The 23,563-nt window shown below is 38.1% G+C and overlaps 1 protein-coding gene across 2 annotated transcripts in view; it reads right to left on the reverse strand.

Moving 5' to 3' along the window:
* Positions 1 to 23,083, reverse strand: part of LOC126267266 (uncharacterized) — a 71,119-nt gene extending 48,036 nt beyond the window's left edge. The window contains exons 1-2 of one of the 2 annotated variants that reach the window (XR_007548974.1): positions 22,876 to 23,076; positions 13,470 to 13,515 (exon numbers count right to left, since the gene is read on the reverse strand). Coding sequence is in view for 1 of the 2 variants with exons in the window: in XM_049972332.1 (XP_049828289.1) it covers positions 13,470 to 13,515; positions 22,876 to 22,967 (138 nt within the window). In the remaining variant the exon portion in view is untranslated. Of the gene's footprint in view, positions 1 to 13,469; positions 13,516 to 22,875 lie in introns of both variants that reach the window. The other variant, XM_049972332.1, reaches the window with a different exon arrangement.
* Positions 23,084 to 23,563: the final 480 nt, after the last annotated feature.

Consider the following 23,563-nt stretch of genomic DNA (forward strand, 5'->3'; position numbering starts at 1 on the left):
TTGAGAAACATCTTACGTTTCTGGTAGCATGTAAGAAACTTCAAGAATTGGTCATTTTGATGTTTGTGACGACCACACGAGATATACGGAGCAGTTAAATAAAAACTGGACACCCACCACAACGGGACCATGGAATAGTTCCATTCAAAAGTAATCACCACACTCGTTATGCATTTATCGCACTGGGAGATGAGACGATCAATTCCCGTTTAGTACGATGCGGTCTGCCGCTGATGGATAGACAACCTCATCCACTCTTGCACTTCCTCGTCCGACTGAAACCCGCGTCCACGCATGTCTTTCTTCAGATCGCCGAAGTTGTGAAAAATACGTGATGGAAGATTCGGGCTGCACGGAGGACGTTGCAATGATTCCCAACCAAATCGCTGAAGCGTAGCCTGAGTTCTACTGACAAGGTATGGGTAGGCGTTATCGTCCAACGCGATAATTCTGACAGCCCTGGTACTGATTCATGCTATCTCCTCCCAAAACATGAAAGAAAAGATATGCCATAGAAGAGGTCCACTGTCAGAGGTATCAGAAAGATTTTCGATTATAATTTTCGACTCGATCGCTTCCTGGTCAGAACTCCTTACCTCAAACTGATACATTTACCTTTCTCCATCATACCTGAAAGTTTATAACATCATCACGGAATCACCGTGTATAAGCTGACCCAGGCTCTACCGTGATAACAGCTGAGCTGATTGCCGTACTGGAACCCTTGATCTTTGTGCAAGTGAGCGCTGAAGAAACAATAGCCACAACATCCGATAGCATGTCTGCCTTGCAATTAATTCAAACCACAGCAGTTGCACTAATCCTACAGTTAATGCAGTCATTGACAACATGTTCGACATGAAAAGAAAACATCGAAACACAGTAATGTCTTCACTCAAAAACCACACGGGAATCCCTGGAAATGAAAAGGTAGATATCCTCACTGAGCAAGAATCTACAAACTTGACTCTTAAATACGAGAATATCCCAGTACCGGATATGATTCCCATACGCAGAAAACAGTGAAGAAAGAATGGTCAAGAACTTCTGAAAGGAAACATTTCCATCATGTGTTAAATCATCTAATAATTCCCATAGAGCCATGGATTAATAGGACAAAAACATCAAGCTTCACAGTAGCGACTGCGAGACATGTTTTTTCATGGGAACTTCAAGAAACACTTTTGAAGAACCAGTCTATGTGTCTGTGGCGAGAAAGGTGACAAAATTACATCTTTTACAATGTATTTGGAAAACGATGCACATAAAAATATTCGAAAGTAATCTTGGTCACTAGTTTCTACATCGTCACCTAACGAGTAGTCGTAGGCTATTGCGCGAGTCTGTTATCAACGCAAACTACTCGCTTAGTAAACTGGACTCTTGAAGAGATAAAGCGTGTGCTATGCTTTCAACATTGTTAACACCTTTAGATAGTAAATAAAAACATTTGTCTATGTAATTAATTTAATCCACACTGAGATGAAAAGAACATGTGCAGTATACAAAGGGAATTTTTCAGTGTATACTGCGCAACTAGACAGAATACTCCAAGTACCCTTCGCCATATTATTTGTCTTATCCACACTTTATTTTAAACCCCATGTGAAAATTTGCTCTTCTGGTTAAATATGTTAAGAAATCAGACATTCTCATTACTCGAAGAAAGGAAGATTAGGGTTTAACATCCCATCGACATGGGGTCACAAGAGACGGAGCACATGTCCGGAATGCTTCATGGATGGAGAAGGACATTGGCCTTGCCCTGTCAAAGTAAGTACCCCGACATATGCTGGAGCGGTTTAGGGAATCACGGAAAACTTCAATCTTGATGGCCGAACGTGGTTTTGGTGATTACTCGAGGGCCGGCTACTTGTAAACCTATCCTCACACCGAATATTGAACAACCTATATCTTTACTAGGCGTGCTCCTATTGGATGTGAACAAAAAATGTTAAAAAAGTGATAGCGTGACGGCTTTTTTCATGTTGAGAGCATTGGGCGGAAATTCTTTCAGGCTCGTGAGAATAACCTAGAAGCTACCTCAAAATGAAAAACACGATCTCGTTCAATAAGGCGGCACTGACCACTGGCAATATGACTATGCTAACTACATGGCAGTATAATACTGTTGCCCAATGATGATTAACACAGAAGACTAACCAGTGGTCAGTTGAGAGGCCAAGGTTCTACAGGGAGAGAAGTGTCGACAAGGATATTTATTTTAGCGCTACGCAAAGCTGTTCGAGCTACGATTATGCATCAAAACCGTGAACATACTATGACCACCACTATAAAAGCTATCATGATGCAGTGGAATAAAATGAAATGCTGACGGCTAAGGCTTTTGATCATCATCAGATATGTGCCTGCTTCTTAGTTTCAACTTGGTTAAACCTATCCACAGCATCTGTCTATGTAAATAAAAGAGCTCCTGCTACTGATTTTGTCTGTCCCTTATGTTCATCACTATCCTAATCCTTCCTGTACAATAGCAAGTCATCTCATTTCTTGTTTTACATGCAACTATACTGAGGCACCCAGTACTTCACTCTCAAAGATTAAACTTGGCGAACTAAACTTGTGACACGTATACAATGATGGATGTTGGAATTTAAGTTTACAAAATAATTTTTAGTGCGAACAGATTAAAAATTGAAGAGAATTACGTCTTTTACGCTCTTTACCTTATCCCTAAATTTTTTATATTTTTCATTTTCTGCCATTTCTGAGCTGAGGCCATCCTGTTTCTGAAGAGCATTTCTAAAGTACTTCCTATAACGGTGACACCTTCTTAGTTACTGTGTTAATTTCACCCATATCAGGAAAAATCGTATCCGATACACACGCACTCATAATGGAAACGGTATTCCATCTTCCTACTTAAACCTGTAATAATACTGTAAATTTAATGTGGAAGCAATAAGCCAAGCGTTCGCCTAAATGTTAACCGTAAGTACAATAACTGTCCTGACACACAGGAACGACTTCATTTGAATCGATAAAATCAGAAACCCCTCATGTCCACATTTTTTGCAAAATGAGATAGTGGCGGGTTATGTATCTTTGAAGGTAGCGACATTGATTGTGATAGAAGTACCTCATGTTCACTCATTGATTTCTATGTTATGAGATGGTAAATTTTCTGTTTTGTTCAAACGCCTCATGTCTAATGGGATGAGGCGTTTCTATACTTAAAAGAGTGGAAGCATTATTCTCTTTTGTTTTCTCGTTGGTTTCCTTCGTAGTTTACTTTGTTTTCTAAGGTTGTTGTACCCGACTGCTAAACAGTTGGCAGTCAATAATATACATAAACGTTATATGGCTGTAGTGCAAGTCATATTATGCTCAGTTTCATTACATTATTACATCTTTTAACTACTACTTCTGCACTGTTAAAGCATTTCTAATATGAGTGATGTATAACCAACAAGAAAGAGAGGGAAAAGCGTTCATAACAATATTAAATGTGATATTATAAAGGAAGCGAAAGCGAAAAATAGAAAATACACACAACCTACAAGGGGTACGTTTTGCTCAAAGCACATGGTTTACAATGCAGCACATATTGTGAATTATTTTGTTGTTAATACATTAATAAATCCCTTTAAAACGCCATTTTTTGCTATTCATTTGACGTAGAAACCCTCATGTCCACACTTTTGAGTAGAAACCCGTCATTTGCAATAACTATACATATTAATATATCCATTGCGTCTACAATAACAAACCGTATAATAGGAAATGTGTGGTTTTTATCAACAACTTTCAGTTATTGGTCCTTCTGATACCACGTTTTCGCTTCTCGTGAAAAGTTTGTGTTGTGGACATAAGGGGTCTCAGCTCTTAATAGGTCATTTATTCCACTGATAACATTTTCCACATTATAGTGTTCGAAAATATACCTCACGTCAAACGGTGCTGTGATCAAGAAACTGGATTCCTTTTTGGAAGATACAGTGCTCATATCCCTATCCAAGCCATTTTACATTACGCGTGTTTTCCACGTCCAGTATAGGTGAATCAGAGTATGGTTTCTGAACAAGGCTTAAAGAACTTTCCACTGGGCGACTTCTACTCTGTTGATAACTTATTTACAGAAACTCTTAAATTTAATGTTTCTGTTATTGTTGTGGTCTTCAGTCCAGAGACTGGTTTTATGCAGCTCTCTATGCTACTCTGTCCTGTGCAAGCCTATTCATCTCCGAATAACTACTGCAACCTACATTCTTCTGAATCTGCTTAGTGTAGCCATCTCTTGGTCTCCCTCTACGATTTTTACCCTCCACGCTGGCCTCCAATGCTAAATTAGAGATCCCTTGATGCCTCAGAATGTGTCCCACCAACCGGTCCCTTCTTCATGTCAAGTTGTGCTACAAATTTCTCCCCAATTCTATTCTGGACCTCCTCATTAATTATGTGGTCTACCCGTTTAATCTTCAGCTTCTTCTGAAGCACCACATTCCGAGAGCTTCTATTCTCTTCTTGTCTACACTGTTCATCGTCCATGTTTCACTTCCGTACATGACTAAACTCCATACAAATACTTTCTATAAAGACTTCCTGACACTTAAATCTGTACTCGATTTTTACAAATTTCTCTCATTTAGAAATGCTTTCCTTGCCATAGCTAGTCTACGTTTTATATCATCTCTACTTCGACCACCATCAGTTATTTTGCTCCCCAAATAGCAAAACTCATTGGTACTTTAATTGTCTCATTTCCTAATCTAATTCCATAAGCATTACCTGACTTAACTCGACTACATTCCATTATCCTCGTTTTGCTTTCGTCGATGTTCATCTTACACCCCCCTTTCAAGACACTGTCCATTCCGTTCAACTGCTCTTCCAAGTCCTTTACTGTCTCTGACAGAATTACAATCTCATCGGCGAACCTCAAAGTTTTTATTTCTTCTCCATGGATTTTAATACCTACTCCGAACTTTTCTTTTGTTTCCTTTATTGCTTGCTCAATATACAGATTGAATAGCATCGGGGAGAGGCTACAACCCTGTCTCACTCCCTTCCCAACCACTGCTTCCCTTTCATGTCCCTCGACTCTTATAACTCCCATCTGGTTCCTGCACAAATTGTAAATAGCCTTTCACTCCCTGTATTATACCCCTGCCACCTTCAGAATTTGAGAGAGAGTATTCCAGTCAACATTGTCAAAAGCTTTCTCTAAGTCTACAAATGCTAGAAATGTAGGTTTGCTTTTCCTTAATCTAGCTTCGAAGATAAGTCGTAGGGTCAGTACTGCCTCACGTGTTCCAACATTTCTACGGAAGCCAAACTGATCTTCCCTGAGGTCGGCTTCTACCAGTTTTTCCATTCGTCTGTAAAGAATTCGCGTTAGTATTTTGCAGCTGTAACTTATTAAACTGATAGTTCGGTAATTTTCACATCTGTCAACACCTGCTTTCTTTGGGATTGGAATTATTATATTCTTCTTGAAGTCTGAGGGTATTTCGCCTGTCTCATACATCTTGCTCACCCATGGTAGAGTTTTTTGTCAGGACTGGCTCTCCCAAGCGTGTCACTAGTTCTACTGGAATGTTGTCTACTCCCAGGGCCTTCGGTTCTAGGCGCTCAGTCCGGAACCGCGCGACTGCTAGGTCGCAGGTTCGAATCCTGCCTCAGGCATGGATGTTTGCGATGTCCTTAGGTTAGTTAGGTTTAAGTAGCTCTAAGTTCTAGGGGACTGATGACCACAGATGTTAAGTTCCATAGTGCTCAGAGCCATTTGAACCCAGGGCCTTGTTTCGACTTAGCTCTTTCAGTGCTCTGTCAAATTCTTCACACAGTACCATATCTAACATTTCATATTCATCTACCCCCTCTGCCATTTCCATAATATTGTCCTCAAGAACATTGCCCCTCTATAGACCCTCTATATACTCTTTCCAATTTTCTACTTTCTCATCTTTGCTTAGAACTGGGTTTCCATCTGACTTCTTGATAGTCATGCAAGTGGTTCTCTTTTCTCCAAAGGTCTCTTTAATTTTCCTGTAGGTAGTATCTATCTTACCCCTAGTGAGATAACCCTCTACATCCTTACATTTGACCTCTAGCCATCCCTGCTTAGCCATTTTGCACTTCCTGTTGATCTCAGTTTTGAGACGTTTGTATTCCATTTTGCCTGCTTCACTTGCTGCATTTTTGTATTTCCTCCATTCATCAATTAAATTCAGTATCTCTTCTGATACCCAAGGATTTCTACTAGCCCTCGTCATTTTACCTACGTGATCGTCTGCTGCCTTTACTATTTCATTCCTCAAAGCTATCCATTCTTCTTCTATTGTATTTCTTTTCCCCATTCCTGTCAGTTGTTCCCTTATACTCTCCCTGAAACTCTGTACAACCCTTGGTTCTTTCAGTTTATCCAGGTCCCATCTTCTTAAATTCCAACCTTTTTGCAGTTTCTTCAATTTTAATCTACAGTTCATAACCAATAGATTGTGGTCAGACTCCACATCTGTCCCTGGAAATGTTTTATGGGTCATTCCATGTCAAATCAACCAATTGTACTACATGATTTGAACCATGACCTCTCAGATTTGGATGAATTTTTTTCAGGTAATGTACCCACTAACACTAGTTTAAACTTGAAATTTCAAATTTTCTGACCATGGTTTTTGAGTTTCAAGGGTTTAAAAATTAAAAACTTCTGTTTTTGATCAATCGATGTTTGTTTTAAAATGCTGTAACTCAAAAACTATACAACCTAGAGAGCTCAAACTTGCACCATTGTTTTCCTCTAAAAATTCCCTTCAATTTGATATGTAACATGACTATGCTACCGAAATCCGAAAATTTTAAACTATTCAAAAAAATTTTTTTTGAAGTTTCCAAAATACATACCCTCGAATTTTTTTATAAAAATTATATGTGTTGTCCAGTCTAACTGACTACATGCATGAAAAATTTCAAGATGGGATCTCAATGGGTTCTTGTAAATAATAATATTTTACTACCACAATACACACTAGTCAGGTGAAAAGCAGACTATTTCTAGGCTATGAATACTGAGGTAGGCCTATGTAATTCTAACAAACTCAAATTATTATGTTAGCCTTTTTATGCAACATTACCCCCTTATTGTTTGTTATCTCATTAAATGATATAGTGTTGTAGTTCAGCTATGCATCAGAAGAAAGTGAACACATTTTAATTGGTAATATACGTGCTACAAGTTAAAAATTTGAATAAAGCCATTCACCCTCATCCTTAGTTGTAAATGACAGAGATTATCGTTTTCTTGGTTTTCCAGTGTTATTTGTGTAATCATTTACAAGAAGTTCCTTATATTAGAAATTGGCATATAACTAATTTCACTTGGGAAAAAGATTAACTTCTTGATATTTGCGTGGATAGAACTGTATTTCTAATACTAATTGGTATTTACAAAGGTAATACACATGGTGTTTATACGACTTAGTGTTTAGTGAGGATAGGTGTAACATAATTTAAATCTGCTTCTTTTATGACCTTTCAACATAATTTTGCAAAGCAAGAGAAGACAACTTCATTTCTTTAGCACTTTAAGTGTAGGTTCTTCCCGTAGCTGTTGTAGGATTCGCTGTTTGTAAAAGAATATTTCCTGGGACATCCAATATATCTCTTGGTTGTGGATAGTAAAAAGACTGGGCTGGACCCTTTGGGTGTAAAAAAAATGTATTCGGTACATGTCATTGTATTTTTCTTCAATGCATCCTAGCCACAAAGAGTCATCATATGCTACTGTCACAAAACCAGCAGCAATATTTTCCATATGTGATGGTGTTATTTGATTCAGTGTTGTCACATACTCAAGAGACTCATCCAGACTATAATGATAAGGATAGAAAGTAATTTGACTCTCTGTGCAGGATTAAATGAGTGAAACTTTTGTGTTCCCACAATTGCTTTTGATTCAGTAAACCGAGGAAGTAAGTATTCTCTGGTCAGTTCATAGTCCTCTGTTGTGCAATATACAAAGTCAATGTTTTTTATGTTTTCCATGGCATATACATAAAGTGATTTGGGTGTTAAGATTTGTTGGCCATATGGCCTTTGTAAGCTGGCTTTAGCAGATAGCCGCTTAACAGTTCTGCCAAGGCCATCGCATGCACTCTTGCCATGGGATGTTGCAAAGAACTCCCACTCTGCCTCAGCTTCAAAATCAGTTTTATGCAAACACACATTAAGGAAGTTTTTCTTATTTTTATATTGTGCAGCACTGCGATCAGAAAAGTAAGTAATCTTTTTAAGTGAAAAAGTCAAGGTTTGCTTTATGATTTCTAGCAGTTTTTTCTGGAATACATAGAAAGCGACTGTATTATGTTTCAGGCAATCTGATATGAAGACATACTGCAGATGTTTTAGTTTTCCCTCCCATTTATAATATATGATGAAAGGATGCAGTGTAGCTTGGATGTAGTCCAGTGGAATGATTGTATTTCATCTTGAACTACGAAAGAGTAGTTTTCTGTAAAATCACAGTTGACTACTAAATGGTCTTCAGTTAAATTGTCCTTGATTTCGCTGTAGTATTCTTTCTGCTGACTAGCTATAAATGAATGAGTTTTTACCTTCATTAGAGTGTCCAAAAATTCATCCATAAAGTCATTAGTATTTTTTACTACAGTTTCCATCAAACACCTATCTACAGTTACCCACTTTTTATTGGTAACTTCATCAATCATATCATCATTGAACTCTCCATTCAATAGATCTTTAAGTCTAGAGACACCAGGACATTCTTCACAAATATCCATAAAACATTGTTGCGATGGTGGATTGCACATTATCTTGACTAGGCAGGAATGACAGGATTTCAATGCAGTTTTATCTCCATCCAAAACAAAATTTTTCATCTTAGCACCATTCATCATTAGCTTAATGTTTTGGTGTAAGGTACACACACAAACAGTATGTGTGCCACTTCTTCCAGTCAGGATATAGTTCCTTGGTCTTAATTCGCAAAATTTGGAAAACCCAATTTTGTTTGGAGGGATCTTTTCCTTAAATAATTGGTATATTTATTGCAAATGTGCCAACACTAGCCTCTTTTGAACCTGGATCTTTCCATCTTTATTTCTTATGATCACATAATCTTTTTTCCCTGGCATCATTCTATAACATCGTCAGAATTGTAGAAGTCTTTTACACAGTCAACAATATTCTCATTTAGAGTTCTTCCAGGTTTAGGACTCGGAGTTGACAAAATTCCTTTTTCTTTTACTAACAGTTTTACTGCATGAGCCATGTAGTTTGTCACTCCAAATTCTTCTTCTATTTTCTGACACCTCCAACTCATAGGTAAGGTAGACAAAATCATCATTATTTTACTTCTTTTTGTTGTTTGAGCAAACTTTTCTTTTAACTGTTGAGTAATCTCCGATTCATCTTCAGAATGTTCAGTAAGAACTTCTTCAGGGCTTGATTCTGGTAGTAAGTTCTTTTCTAAGCTATAGTTTATTTTATCAAGTTTTTTATTTGTATAGGTAGGCACAGCAAACTTTTTCTTCTTTAGTGGTGACTCACCAATGCGTTCCAGGTACTTGTTCAAATAGTCTATGGAAGATTGAGGATCAATAAAAGAATCGTTTACATTTCCTCCACTACTGCAAGGCAAAACTTCCTCTTATATATATATATATATATATATATATATATATATATATATATATATATATATATATACAACTCAAATAACCACATTTCTACATTTCTATTATTTGGAAAATTCTAGGAAAAATAAATATAGTAAATAATCCTATTTTATGATGTTTGATACATTACCACATACATGGCATGGCATACACTGAGACTGCACCACTCCATACAAGATCACTTGGACAACTTAACACTAAAACACAGTACAATATAGAGCACTCATAAGTTTTTTTTGCTATGATTATTTCATAGGCCCCACTTATAGCCACATTAATAACATGTTTTTAGGTTTTATCACATTTAACTTGTAGGATATGAAAATATAGTACTTAATCTTACCTCTCAATAAATTGAGTTTCTTCTGATGCTTTGTACAACATGTAGAATACAAAAAAAAACAGATTGTGTGTTGCTTAAAGAAAACATAACTCAAATTCTGCACATTTTTCTATAAACAATTGAGTAGCACATTTCATATTGCTTATTATAATCTATGGTAGGACTGGCTGGTATTCCAAAGGAGCTTAAAATTGCACCTGTTACATCAAGGTGGCCATAAGTGGGGTAGTGGCCAAAACAAGAGCCTTGACCCTGTATGAAAATCTCACATTTTTCTATAGCAAAAAGTGAATGTATAAAATCGTAAGATTCTTAAGTTATATTTTTTATATATTTTATTCTCACATTAAAATATGGTTTAATGAATTAACAAACAATAACAGGGTAATGTTGCATAAAAAGGCTAACATAATAATTTAAGTTTGTTAGAATTACATAGACCTACCTTAGTATTCATAGCCTAGAAATAGTCTGCTTTTCACCTCACTAGTGTGTATTGCAGTAGTAAAATATTATTTTATACAAGAACCCATTGAGATCCCATCTTGAAATTTTTCATGCATGTAGTTAGTTAGACAGGACAACACATATAATTTTTATAAAAGAATCCGAGGGTACGTATTTTGGAAATTTCAAAAAGTGTTTTTTTTTGGAATAGTTTAAAATTTTCAGATTTCGGTAGCATAGTCATATTACATATCAAATTGAAGGGAATTTTTAGAGGAAAACAATGGTGCAAGTTTGAGCTCTCTAGGTTGTATAGTTTTTGAGTTACAGCATTTTAAAACAAACATTGATCAAAAACAGAAGGTTTTTTTTATTTTTAAACCCTTGAAACTCAAAAACCAAAGGTCAGAAAAATTTGAAATTTCAAATTTATACTAGTGTTAGTGGGTACATTACCTGAAAAAAATTCATACAAATCTGAGATATCAAGGTTCAGACTGTTAGTTGATTTGAGATGGAATGACCCTTACAATTTAAAATCTGGTTCCTAAATGTCTGTCTTACCATTATATAATCTATCTGAAACCTTTCAGTATCTCCAGGGTTCTTCCATGTATACAACTTTCTTTCATGATTCTTGAACCAAGTGTTAGCTATGATTAAGTTAAGCTCTGTGCAAAATTCTACCAGGCGGCTTCCTCTTTCATTTCTTAGCCCCAATCCATATTCACCTACTATGTTTCCTTCTCTTCCTTTTCCTACTGTCGAATTCCAGTCACCCATGACTATTAAATTTTCATCTCCCTTCACTACTTGAATGATTTCTTTTATCTCGTCATACATTTCAGCAACTTCTTCATCATCTGCAGAGCTAGTTGGCATATAAACTTGTACCAATGTAGTAGGCGTGGGCTTCGTGTCTATCTTGGCCACAATAATGCGTTTACTATGCTGTTTGTAGTAGCTTACCCACACTCCTATTTTTTTATTCATTATTAAACCTACTCCTGCATTACCCCTAATTGATTTTGTATTTATAACCCTGTATTCGCCTGACCAAAAGTCTTGTTCCTCCTGCCACCGAACTTCACTAATTCCCACTATATCTAACTTTAACCTATCCATCTCCCTTTTTAAATTTTCTAATCTACCTGCCCGATTAAGGGATCTGACATTCCACGCTCCGAGCCATAGAATTCCAGTTTTCTTTCTCCTGATAACAACGTCCTCTTGAATAGTTCCCGCCCGGAGATCCGAATGGGGGACTATTTTCCCCTCGGAATATTTTACCCAAGAGGACGCCATCATCATTTAATCATAAAGTTGCATGCCCTCGGGAAAAATTACGGCTGTAGTTTCCCTTTGCTTTCAGCCGTTCGCAGTACCATCACAGCTAGGCCGATTTGTTTAGTGCTACAAGGCCATATCAGTGAATCATTCAGACTGTTGCCCCTGCAACTACTGAAAAGGCTGTTGCCCCTCTTCTGGAACCACATGTCTGTCTGGCCCTCAACAGATACCCCTCCGTTGTGGTTGCACGTACCGTACGGCTATCTGTATCAATGAGGCACGCAAGCCTCCCCACAAACGACAACAAGGTCCATGGTTCATGGGGGCGGGTGGTGGTGGGGGGGGGGGGGGGGGGGGGAGGAAAAGCATATATACTTTTTTCCAAACGGAAATAAAATTCTATCCTTTTCATGTGCGCATGTTATGCTTAAAATTCATAGGTGTGTTAAGTTTTTGGATTTGGTTTCAATTGAAATTTAAAACTGCGAAAATCCAGTATAAGGTTATATTGTTTCCATTCTAAATGATAAACACTTGCATGAAATATGCAGTTATACCTGGAGAAATTACTTGATCATTGAAGTAAGTGGAACACAAAATATCATTCAGTCTGTTTTTCCCAGATGGAAACGGAAATATTCCAAAATATGTTACATTTACAGCAGTTTTATGAAAATAGTTGGCAAAAATGTGAAATGATTCAAAGCAACATATTGTAAACTTGCCACACAAGAGAGATAATACAAATAGATTAGGTGTGAGTGATAAATACAAAAACATAATCTGCAAAGTCATTATACACCTCAGTACGGGCCCCTGGAAGAGGTATCCAGAAAATCGGCCGAAATCCTGCGGCATACATTTAACCATTTTCTGGAGAAATGCGAGTAACAAAGAGAGCTGGGAAACCTGGTGTTTTGAGGATGTTGTAGCTTTTCAGCCTGAATGAGTAACACACCACATTATCGATGAATTTGATGATTGTTACAAGGCTAAACTTGTTGTCGTCTAGATTTCTGTTGGACAACAAAGATCTTGCCCAATAACTGCACGTCCAACGCACTTTTCTTGTAATAATGTTTCCACCAATAATAAAAATCCAGAAAGTGTGGAGATTCGAATATCGTCACTTGAAATTCAGCACGTGATTGCTTCATTGTGATTCTCTTCTGGTACGTGCACTTGATCTTTAGTTTATTTTCTTTTTGCATCAAAATCTCCGCAATTGGGAAGAAAGAAATAGCGCTTCAGAGGAAAATAATTCTGGTTGCTCAGTAACACCGATAGAAAAAGATGAAGAATGTACATATTAGAGCAACATGCTACAAACTTTATTGACTCCTTGTCTTTGCTTCTCCATCATCAAACAAAAAGAACCGTAACATCTGAGGTCATCTACCAACTGGCTGACTTAACGTCTTTGCAGTTACAGAAGTTTGCTATGCCGCTATTACTTTCGAACCGAGGCACCAGATTAGTGTGATTTCTATAGACACCTTGTGTTGACGCCAGACAAGTCCAGTGAAGCGAGGAAATACACCGTAAAACTTTCTGATTTGTCTTATTTCTGTAATCAACGAATCAATCATTGAAGTACTTTAAAAAGTAAAAAAAAAATATTAATTTAGGCATTATTCATTATATCCGTAAGAAAACAATAATTTTTCTACGAAAGCATCGTCTCCTTTAAAGAATTCTCTGGATTTCAGCACCATCACAGTTTAGGAACTCACCTCACTCACAACGCCTGGAGACGAGCACGTGTTGGGCGGACAGCATCTGTAATTAAAAATCCCCTAATTAGTAGTAGTAGTAACTTATTAGAGCAAGGATAATTCTGTAATGACATGAGATCAGTCATCTTAATGCAAGGAAAGAAATGTGGACATGTACACGCGTTCAGTGAGGAATGAGCATGTGATTGGCCGTGGCCTTGTTGATGCAACCGTCCCAGGGAATGCCTGAAGTGATTTAGGAAAACCACGGAACACCGAAATCGAGATGACCGGACACGGCAGGAGTCTCCATCCTCTCAAATTTCTTGTTAGTGTCCAAACAAACGCACTACCGCCTTCGATTATATGCAAGTATAGTTCTCTTGTGCCTGTCTATACTTTGAGTAAGTTACATCACATATGACTTGCGGAGTACGACCATGCTTCTAGCCTTATTGCACATCTATGTCCCCTCTCCTATACTTCGAGAAACTGAGTCAGTACCCCTCATGCTCAGAAAAATAGTGAGACATTAATATCATTCATTGGAAATCACTTATCATTAGCATTGTTATTATTGATCTGTATTCAGTTCTGTCAGTTCTGCAAGTAATGTTTAATGTACAGATAGCATGGATTGCTTAAAAGATATGCTTTGACAATTTTTTTAAAATAAATGTATTTTACAAGAATGGAAAAACTGGTAGAAGCCGACCTCGGGGACGATCAGTATGGATTCCGAAGAATTGTGGAATATGTGAGACAATACTGACCATATCTTAGGAGACAGGTTACAGAAAAGCAATTGTACGTTTATCGCATTTGTAGACTTAGATAAAACTTTTGGCAGTGTTGACTGGAATACTCAATTTCTAATCCTAAAGGTAGCTCTAGCAAAATACAGGGAGGGAAAGGCTACTTACAACTTGTACAGAAATGAGGCGGCAACAATCAGATTCGAGGGGGATGAAAAGAAAACAATGATTGACAAGGGACTGAGACAGTGCTGCAGCATATTCCCGATGTTATTCAATCTATACACTGAGCAAGAACTAAAGGAAACCAAAGAAAAATTTTGAAAAGGAATTAAAGTTAGGAGACAAGAAACAAAAATTTTGAGATTTTCCGATGAAATTGTAATTATCTCAGAGACAGCAAAGGACTTGGAAGAGCAGTTGCACGGAATGATTAGTGTTCTTGGAAGGTGGATAAAAGATGAACAACCATAAATTCAAAACAAGGATAATGGAATGTATTGGAATTAAATCTGGTGATTAGATTAGGAAACGAGGCAATGTAAGTAGTAGATGAGTTTTATTATTTGGCCACCAGAATAACTGATGATTGCCGAAGTAGAGAGAATATAATATGTAGATTGTCAGTGGCAAGGCAAACGATTCAGAAGAAGAGAAATTTGCTAACGTGAGATATAGATTTAAGTTCTAGGAAGTCTTTTCTGGAAGTATTGCGTGGGGTGTAGCCATGTATGGTAGAGAAACATGGGCGATAAACAGTTTACATTAAAAGAGAATAGAAGCTTCTGAAATGTGGTGCTACAAAAGAATGTTGAAGATCCGGTAGGTAGATCACGTAAGTGATGACGAGGTACTGAACAGAACTGGGAAGAAAAGAAATTTGTGGCGCTACCTGACAAGGAGGGCTCGGTTGATAGAATACTTTCTGAGAGATCAAGACATCACCAACTTAGTATTGGAGGGAATTGTTGGGAGTAAAAGTCGTAGAGGGAGACCAAGAGATGAATACGTCAAGAAAATTCAGAAAGATGTAATTTGCAGTAGTTATTAGGAGATGAAGAGGCTTCCACAGGATAGAGTAGCATGGAGAGCTGCATCAAACCAGTCTTCAGACTCTAGACCACAACAACACAACGTATTTTAGTTCTCTCTTTCATCACCTAGCACAAATCAATACACAATTTCAACCCCAGATGGAAAATTCTGATGAGATTATTTCACTTGTTTGTCCATGACAAATTTAAGTCCAAATGAGCCCTTGTTCCATGATCATGATAACATACCAATGTTTCTCCTGATGTGTACAACAGGCTGGTGGTTGGACTCTCTTTGCTCAGTAAAGACATATACATTATTTTTAAAAATTTGCTTACAATGAGCCTTACTACCACTTTTAGTTACGATTCTTATGGCCATTTACTGCTCTTTAAAATTGTGTTCCTGTTTTGTGTTGTGTATTCGTTTGTGTGTGTATGAATTTCTAAGGGACCAAACTGCTTAGATCATCAGTCCCTAGGCTTACACACTACTTAAACTAACTTACGCTAAGAACAACACGCACAGCCATGCCCGAGGGAGGACTCGAACCTCCGACGGGAGGGACCGTGCAGTGTATTCGTTTCCCAGAAAACATTCCCATTCGTAATAATTGAGTTTACTTAGTAACAATATGTCACCACAACCCACTGGCTGTTAGTCGGCCGTTGTGGTCGAGTGGTTCTAGGCCCTTCAGTCCGGAAACGCTCTGCTGCTACGGTCGCAGGTTCGTGTGTGATGTCCTTAGGGTAGTTAGGTTTGAGTAGTACTAAGTTCTAGGGTACTGATGAACTCAGATGTTAAGTCCCATAGTGCTCAGAGCCATTTGAGGCATTTTTTGAACCCACTGGCTGTTACCCATTGATGACAGCATCCTCAGAGTGTAACATCATTCCTTGTACTTCTTTTCCAATTATTGTGAAACAAATAACTATCACAAGCCTGCTGATTAGTACAGAGTGTATCAAGAAGAATCATCTGTTAAAAAATATCATAACTATTATGTTATTTGAGATACTTGCATGGTTCAGATGGCTCTAAGCTCTATGAGACTTAACATCTGAGGTCATCATCAGTCCCATCACTTGGAACTGCTTAAACCTAATTAACCTAAGGACATCACACACATCCGTGCGCGAGGCAGGATTCGAACCTGCGACTGTAGCAGGTGCTCGGTTCCAGATTGAAGCGCCTAGGACCGCTCGGCCACAGTGACCGGCTGTGTGCAAGAACAGTGCACTATTAGAAATAGCAAACTCTCGAGTTTTACATAGTCCCCGCTAGTAGTAGCAGTGTGCGCCCACTTCAGTTATAATAAACAATGTGCCGGGACAACAGAAGGCGTTTTGCATTCTACGTTTTGCACAGTAGGGGTCAGCAATAACTGGCCAACATGACTTTCCTACTAGGTATGGTGTGGATCTTCCTACAGCACAGAGCATTAGACGATGGCATGAAGAATTGCGATAAACAGGTTCTTTGTGTAAAGGCAAGTCGCCAGGCCGTCCCCGAGTGTCTGACAGTCGTTGAATGCATCCGCCATAGTTTCACAAGGAGTCCGCAGACATCCGTTTGCCGTGCTGCTCGACAGCTCAGCATGCCCCCAATATCCGTCTGGCGTGTGTTGCGGCGACGTTGACACATGAAACCATACAACGTTCAGCAACTGCAAGTTCTTCGTGAAGGTGAAAAACAACAACGTTTGGAGCTCTGTAATTTCGTTCTTGGCAAGATGGATTATGACAGTTTTCTTCCACGCTTAATGCTTAGTAACGAGGCCACATTCCATTTAAATGGAAAGGTGAACCGTCATAATGTGAGAGTATGGGGAACGAAACAACCACATGAAGTTGTACAACATGAGAGGGGCTCTCCAAAATTTAATGTGTTTTGTGCAGTTTCAAGGGAAAAAGTGTGTGGTCCATTTTTGTTTGCCGAGAACACTGTTATAGGGAACAGATATTTCGATATGCTTCAGAACTTTCTTTTCCCGCAGCTGGAGACTGATTCGAACGACTCCATTTACCAACAGGATAGGGCACCGCCACACTTGCATCTGGAAGAGCGGAAATTTTTAAATCAAAGGATTATTGAACAATGGATCGGTCGCACCGGGCCAAATGATTCACCCTTATATTACCGGTCTCCAAGGTTACCGCAATCGATTGTATGTGATCATTTCTTGTGGGGGTTTATAAAAGACTTTGTTTGCGTGCCTCCCTTACCACCGACAACCAACGAACAGACACCGCAAAACAGCAGCTGTGGAAGCTGTAACTCAAGACATGCTCGCTGCATTGCGGTAACATTTTGAATACGGCATTAACATACGCCGTCATCTCAAGAGGGCCATATTGAACACCTATGAAACGGTATTAAAGAAACTTTTTCAGTTTCCTCTTCATCAAAAAACAAAATTCATTGTACATATTTATTAGTTTCAGAGATACAGACGTGCCAAATAGGATGATTCTTTTTGATACACGTTGGATTTTGTTTAAATTTTATTATTCATCCATTCAGTTGTGCAGGTCTTGAGTATGAACTAAAAATGTTAATCAAAATTCACTTCCACGTTATAAAGTACTTATTACAAGTGTCATGTTAATGCTTTTGTTTCTCAGATGGCAACTGATAAACGATTGTGTCCGAAAGTGAAATACTTAGTATCTTGAACAAAACTTTAGACAAAAGTGAAGACGACGAAGCAAGGGTTGATTGTCAGTTACAAATTCGGGTGAGTAATACAAAAGACACATATTCGTAAGAAAGCAGTGATGAAGAAAGTTGTCGCAAAAGCAGTAATGAATACGAAACGTTTCCTTGCTGTGCTAAAATCATCGTCAGTGAATCAGTCTCTTGGCTCACGTTCACAACAAAGAGTAATGCTAAAAGAATCCAGTAAAGTAAATGTTCAGACTTCTAAATCGATGACGGAGCAGCGGAGATGGTTATGGAGATAGAAGTACTTCTTTGAGAAGAGTTTTCTTTCTGCAGATGCTTCTAGCACAGAGGTGAAGTACATGTTGGTTTACCCTGCCAATTTTTCTAATATTTTAATGTACATCACATACACGGAACATGAGATTTTACTTTCAGGTTCCAGTGGAACTGAAAGCACTTTGGAGCACTGATCTCAGTATTTCTCTGAAGATTTCTTTACATACCGTAAACTGGGGCTAGTTTGGGACTGGTGGGATACAATTAGGAAAATAACACTTTTTAAATTCGTTTCTAATTTCCCGACGCCGTAACTTACGAGATACTTTGTTGCTTCTGAGGTCTCTACAATCATTGTTCATTGCTGCTATCTACTGACCGTCTCCAAAATTTCCATATACAACCTGTGTTGTGCGGCATCCACTTTAGTATTCGTGTCATTGTTGACATGTTAAAAGTTCACTACAAACTTTCACATACGCAAGCGGTACGACAATCGGCCTACGACAGACAGGTAAATAATATAATAAATCGTACATACTTTAGCTACAATTTCTGTGAATATGGAATAAAACATCCTATAATTAGTATTTTGTTTGGCTGCTTTTGTCAATAATGAGACTTTCATGGGGAAACTTTGGGACTGTCCCGAAATTACCCCAGTCAGTTTTAAATGACTTTGATAATCTCTTTTGTTTTAGAAGCCGTCAAGTTATGGTACGGAAATATAAACGGGCCCTTGGATCAAGGATATACAGAAATTAAACAGAGGAAAGTCTCCAAGAGGCTATTAATGCAATTAAAACGGAAACCCTGACGTACTGGTTCAAATGGTTCCAATGGCTCTGAGCACTATGCGACTTAACATCTGTGGTCATCAGTCGCCTAGAACTTAGAACTAATTAAACCTAACTAACCTAAGGACATCACACACATCCATGCCCGAGGCAGGATTCGAACCTGCGACCGTAGAAGTCGCGCGGTTCCGGACTGAGCGCCTAGAACCGCGAGACCACCGCGGCCGGCCTGACGTACTGGAAGACGCCTCAAAAGTATGATATTCCAAAGAACACACTTCCAATAAACGTTAAAGAAAGGTGTGGAAAACAGTTGGCACGCATTCTCTATTTACAGAGTCAGAAGAGGAGCGGTTTGTTTCCCATGCAATAGCTTTATCAAGTTTTGGATTCCCCATAAGGACATTCGACCTCTGATGTACGGCAAAGGAATACCTTGACAGATGCGGCAGGAAGGAAGCGAGGTTTAAAAACAACTTTCCTGGAATAGACTGGACAAGGCAGTTAATGCAAAGATACAATGCGTTTTTCACACACGGGTCGGCAAAAAACATCTCGTGTGCAAGAACAGCAAACAACGAAGAAATCGTGAATGCATTCTTTGACAATATGCAGAAAAAGCTGGATGGAGTTCCCCCAGAGAATGTGTGGAACCATGACGAAACAAATTTAGTTGTTAATCAAGGATGTTCAAAAATTATCACTAAAAGGGGAACAAAGTATCCAGAACAAATACGGAACTCGTCAGAAGCAGACACCTCGTTAATGGTACTGTATCCATCAGAATTGACAAATGTTTCTTCAGTAGTAAAAACCGGTAAATCATTGCTAACCATCATATTGAGCATAAGCATTTGTTTGGTTTAACTTTAATACTGGGATTGACCCGAGAATCAATACTGACTGTTCATAATGATGACCATATAATTTTAGTACAATGGATAGATATCAGTCATGTTCTAAAAATATCTACATGTTCCGGAATTCATTCAAAGCTCAAGGTGGAGTGCTGGTCTCACATATATCCATTCAGTGCCTGCAGTGAACATCCATGATCGACAAGTGTTGACGCACTTCGTTTAGGACAAGGAAAAGGATCATTCTCTACTTCTTTGGATTGTATACAGTGAATAGTTGGATGTAATACAGAATTGCAGCAAAACGCGATAAAATTTAACAGAAAGATATTAAGGATGCGGTGAAAAGACGACTGAAAATAGCAATTCCTATGAAGAAATGAGCTGAGTTGAGGTGAAGAACATGAGGATGAAATAGAGCCTAAGGCACGCGAAAGATCCAAAATTGTTTCGAGCAGTTTCACATACTGAGTTAACAGACTCATAGTCTCTTAGATTATTGTTAGTGAACTTATTATGATTTTTTGCTGATGGTTTCACTTAATTACTAACATTTGTGGTCAAGTTTACACATGAATGAATTAAAATGTTTCACACAGCTTCATACGCTGAAGTAATATTTTTTTTTAGTTTGCTCCATTATTACTAACGATTTCTCAATGACTATTAACCTCCGACTTAATTAAATTTATATTCTAGTATGCACATAAATGAATACTAATGTATTTAATTATATCTGTACGAGATAAGTATGCAGTTCATCTGTTAGTCACAGTCCTACGTATTTAAAAAGCAAACAACATATATTTTATAAGTAAATCCTAACCCTTTTTTCGAAATTGTAGACTATAAATCAAATAATTAAAACAAGAAGTTCATGAAATTAAAATTTAAAAAAAATCGAGCCTGAAGGGTTGTGTTCTAAGGTTCCACCCTAACCGCCATCTCGGAAACTGCGGCATATTCCGAAAAAAAAACAGCTAAATATTTGTGATAGTGAAGATTATATTTCATTGCTGCTCGTTTCACTAGCGTCAGTTAGAGTTGTGACGCGATTAATAAGCGAACATCAGGCTACTATCCACGTCCCGCGTTAGTTACACGATTCGCAGATCCTTCGAAAACGATCACATATTTTACATGCGATAATACTCGACACAGATAATTGGGATGCACAAGTGGATCGAAATGGAATGGCACCCGGCCAACCTCTGCCACTAACATTACCAAATCCGAAAATTAAAATTCACAGTGAAGATACGAGAAATAGGCCAAGAAAAAGAAGAAGAAAAAAGAACTACTGTGTAGTGGTCTGACAAAGGAGTCGCCCGTCATTCCGAAAAACGAATCCGTGTACTCAGTAATGCACAATATATACAATAACCTCACTTTAAGTGTAGACATTTTACACCTGAACTGGAATCTCAATACAACGTATCCATCTGTATAGACAAAAATTAAATGTTTGTGTCCCACAGCAAAAGGTAAATATATTTAGTCTCGTTGATCAGTTCAAGTATGTTTCATTAATAGCATCAGTAGTGGCAAACAAAAACGTCTTCATTTTGTTAATACGTTTAAGCAACTGAAATGTTCAGTACTCCGTAAGTGGCGATCATTTATGAACACGCCTAAACAAATTTCATCTACGTTATTTGTGAAATGGCTCGTTATACATCATTTTGGGAAAAACTGTGTAAATGATGTATGGAATATGCAATAAACACAGTAAGGATGCGCTTCTTATAGTTATTCGACAGTACATTATTTCGCACTTAAGTCAGTGGCGGTTCATAACCTCGCTTTCACAAGTATCTCACAAACAATTCGTTTGTGCACACGTGTGTGTGTGTGTGTGTGTGTGTGTGAACAGAGCGATATGTTGCAGTTGTTAAGTCCTGGACAAATATTTTGAAAATTTTGACTATAAGCCGTTTCCGACAATTACTCTTTACATTTTCTGTGGTCTCCCTAAACCAGCATCTTGTCTCACACCACCAGTCGCCCCTATTCTCTTTCATCTAATGTAATGCTCAGTCTGTTATTGCCTTGACACCATTTTCATGCATTATTATCAGTCTTTCCTCCAGACCAAAGCCATTTACGGTGTTAACTGCTGCGTCAACACTGTAATTTATGTTTAAATTTAAAGTGTGATACTTCCTGCTTCGATAAATTTTGGACCATCGCCTGGCCAAGGTATTACCTCTCTCCCGAAACTGACGCAAGGAGACGGTATTTCACTTTTCTGGAAAGCTATTCCTCCGTTGTAATTCCCATTTCATGTCATACAATTTTCCAGTGCTAACTAGTTGTTGAAAATTCTTTCCCATTGACCAACTCATCACAATGTTCATTCGATTACAGCTAGTGTCTCATCTTCCGTTCAAAAGTGTTTCACAAAAATAACAAGAAATAATATACTTTAAAAGTCCAGTTGTGAAGTTTCAGACACAACTATTGCCCTAATGAAGTCTCTCAAAATATAAACTTTATCAAAATCAATATCACAACTGTAGAAAGTTTAAGATCATTACATATTTCCGTACGTGTAGCTTATTTAATTACTCGACAGGAGATCATTTCACACTTTAGTCAGTGGCGGCTGGTAACCACTCTTTCACAGTTGTCTCACAAGCAATTCGTTTGCGGACCTCCCTTACCGAAATGTTTTTATATACTTTCACCCATGCCAGTTTTCACTATTATTTGTGATAAATCAGGCCCTAGTTCGCAGACTTCTACAGGTTTCACTTCGTACAGCTAGTTTCACAAAGAATCATTCGCGATCTCTCGTTTCCCACGGCGACAATCCAAATAGAAAATTTACAAAAAACTTCAATAAATCTTATCGACTCTCCTACGGTCCTCTTCATTTACTCGTGAAATATGTTTCTAATGTAAATAGACTAATAAATGCGACGAGTATTTATTGCTTTCTTGTATAATTTGTGACGAATACCTTCTGACCAGCCGGTAACTATTTAGAAAACTTTAAATTACAGATTTATTGTGTATGAGTATGAGATGGTCAGCTTACCCGGGTACCATACCACCGAATTCCGCCCTGACGTCATCTCGCCTGTGAGTGGCCGTCTGACGCAGAGCCTCGTCGTGGAATTTTGACGGCATTTTGTTTGAAAATTGAGATCACCTCGCATATAATTTAGATCAATTAGCCAAAAGATTAAGAGCAACGATCGCGCCCGCTGTCGTTGGCTGCTAGCTCGTTATTCAATTTTTTTCTACAGAGAAAATTATATTGGCAGCTGTAGAATCACGGGAATTATATTGTTAAACACATACTAAATAATATCCACCGCAGCTACTCGAATTGGGCAGCATTGCACCACCAATAAACTTCTCAGTATTCAAACGAATATTGACTAAAATGCAGTTCGTAGTCAACGCTTGATGCTGGCGGTTCTATTGGAGGTCTAAGTCAGACGCATAGGAACATACGGGATTACAGTCTTATTCATTTACCTAGAAACTTTCGAGAGTATAATTAGACACACAGCTACTCATAAATCCAGTCTTTTACCTTACGGTGATTCTCAATAAGCCACGCGGTGTACAATTTTACTATTAAGAAGCAATACAGATAAAGGATGACAATTTTTGAACTATATGAAAAAAACGTCAATTAGTTACAATCTATGGCGTGTACACACTTTATTCAACATGTAAACGCCACTACAGATATTCGCATTCAGGTTATGACTTGT

This window comes from Schistocerca gregaria, chromosome 4 (assembly GCF_023897955.1).
Source record: "Schistocerca gregaria isolate iqSchGreg1 chromosome 4, iqSchGreg1.2, whole genome shotgun sequence".
In the NCBI taxonomy this organism is placed as follows: Eukaryota; Metazoa; Arthropoda; class Insecta; order Orthoptera; family Acrididae; genus Schistocerca; species Schistocerca gregaria.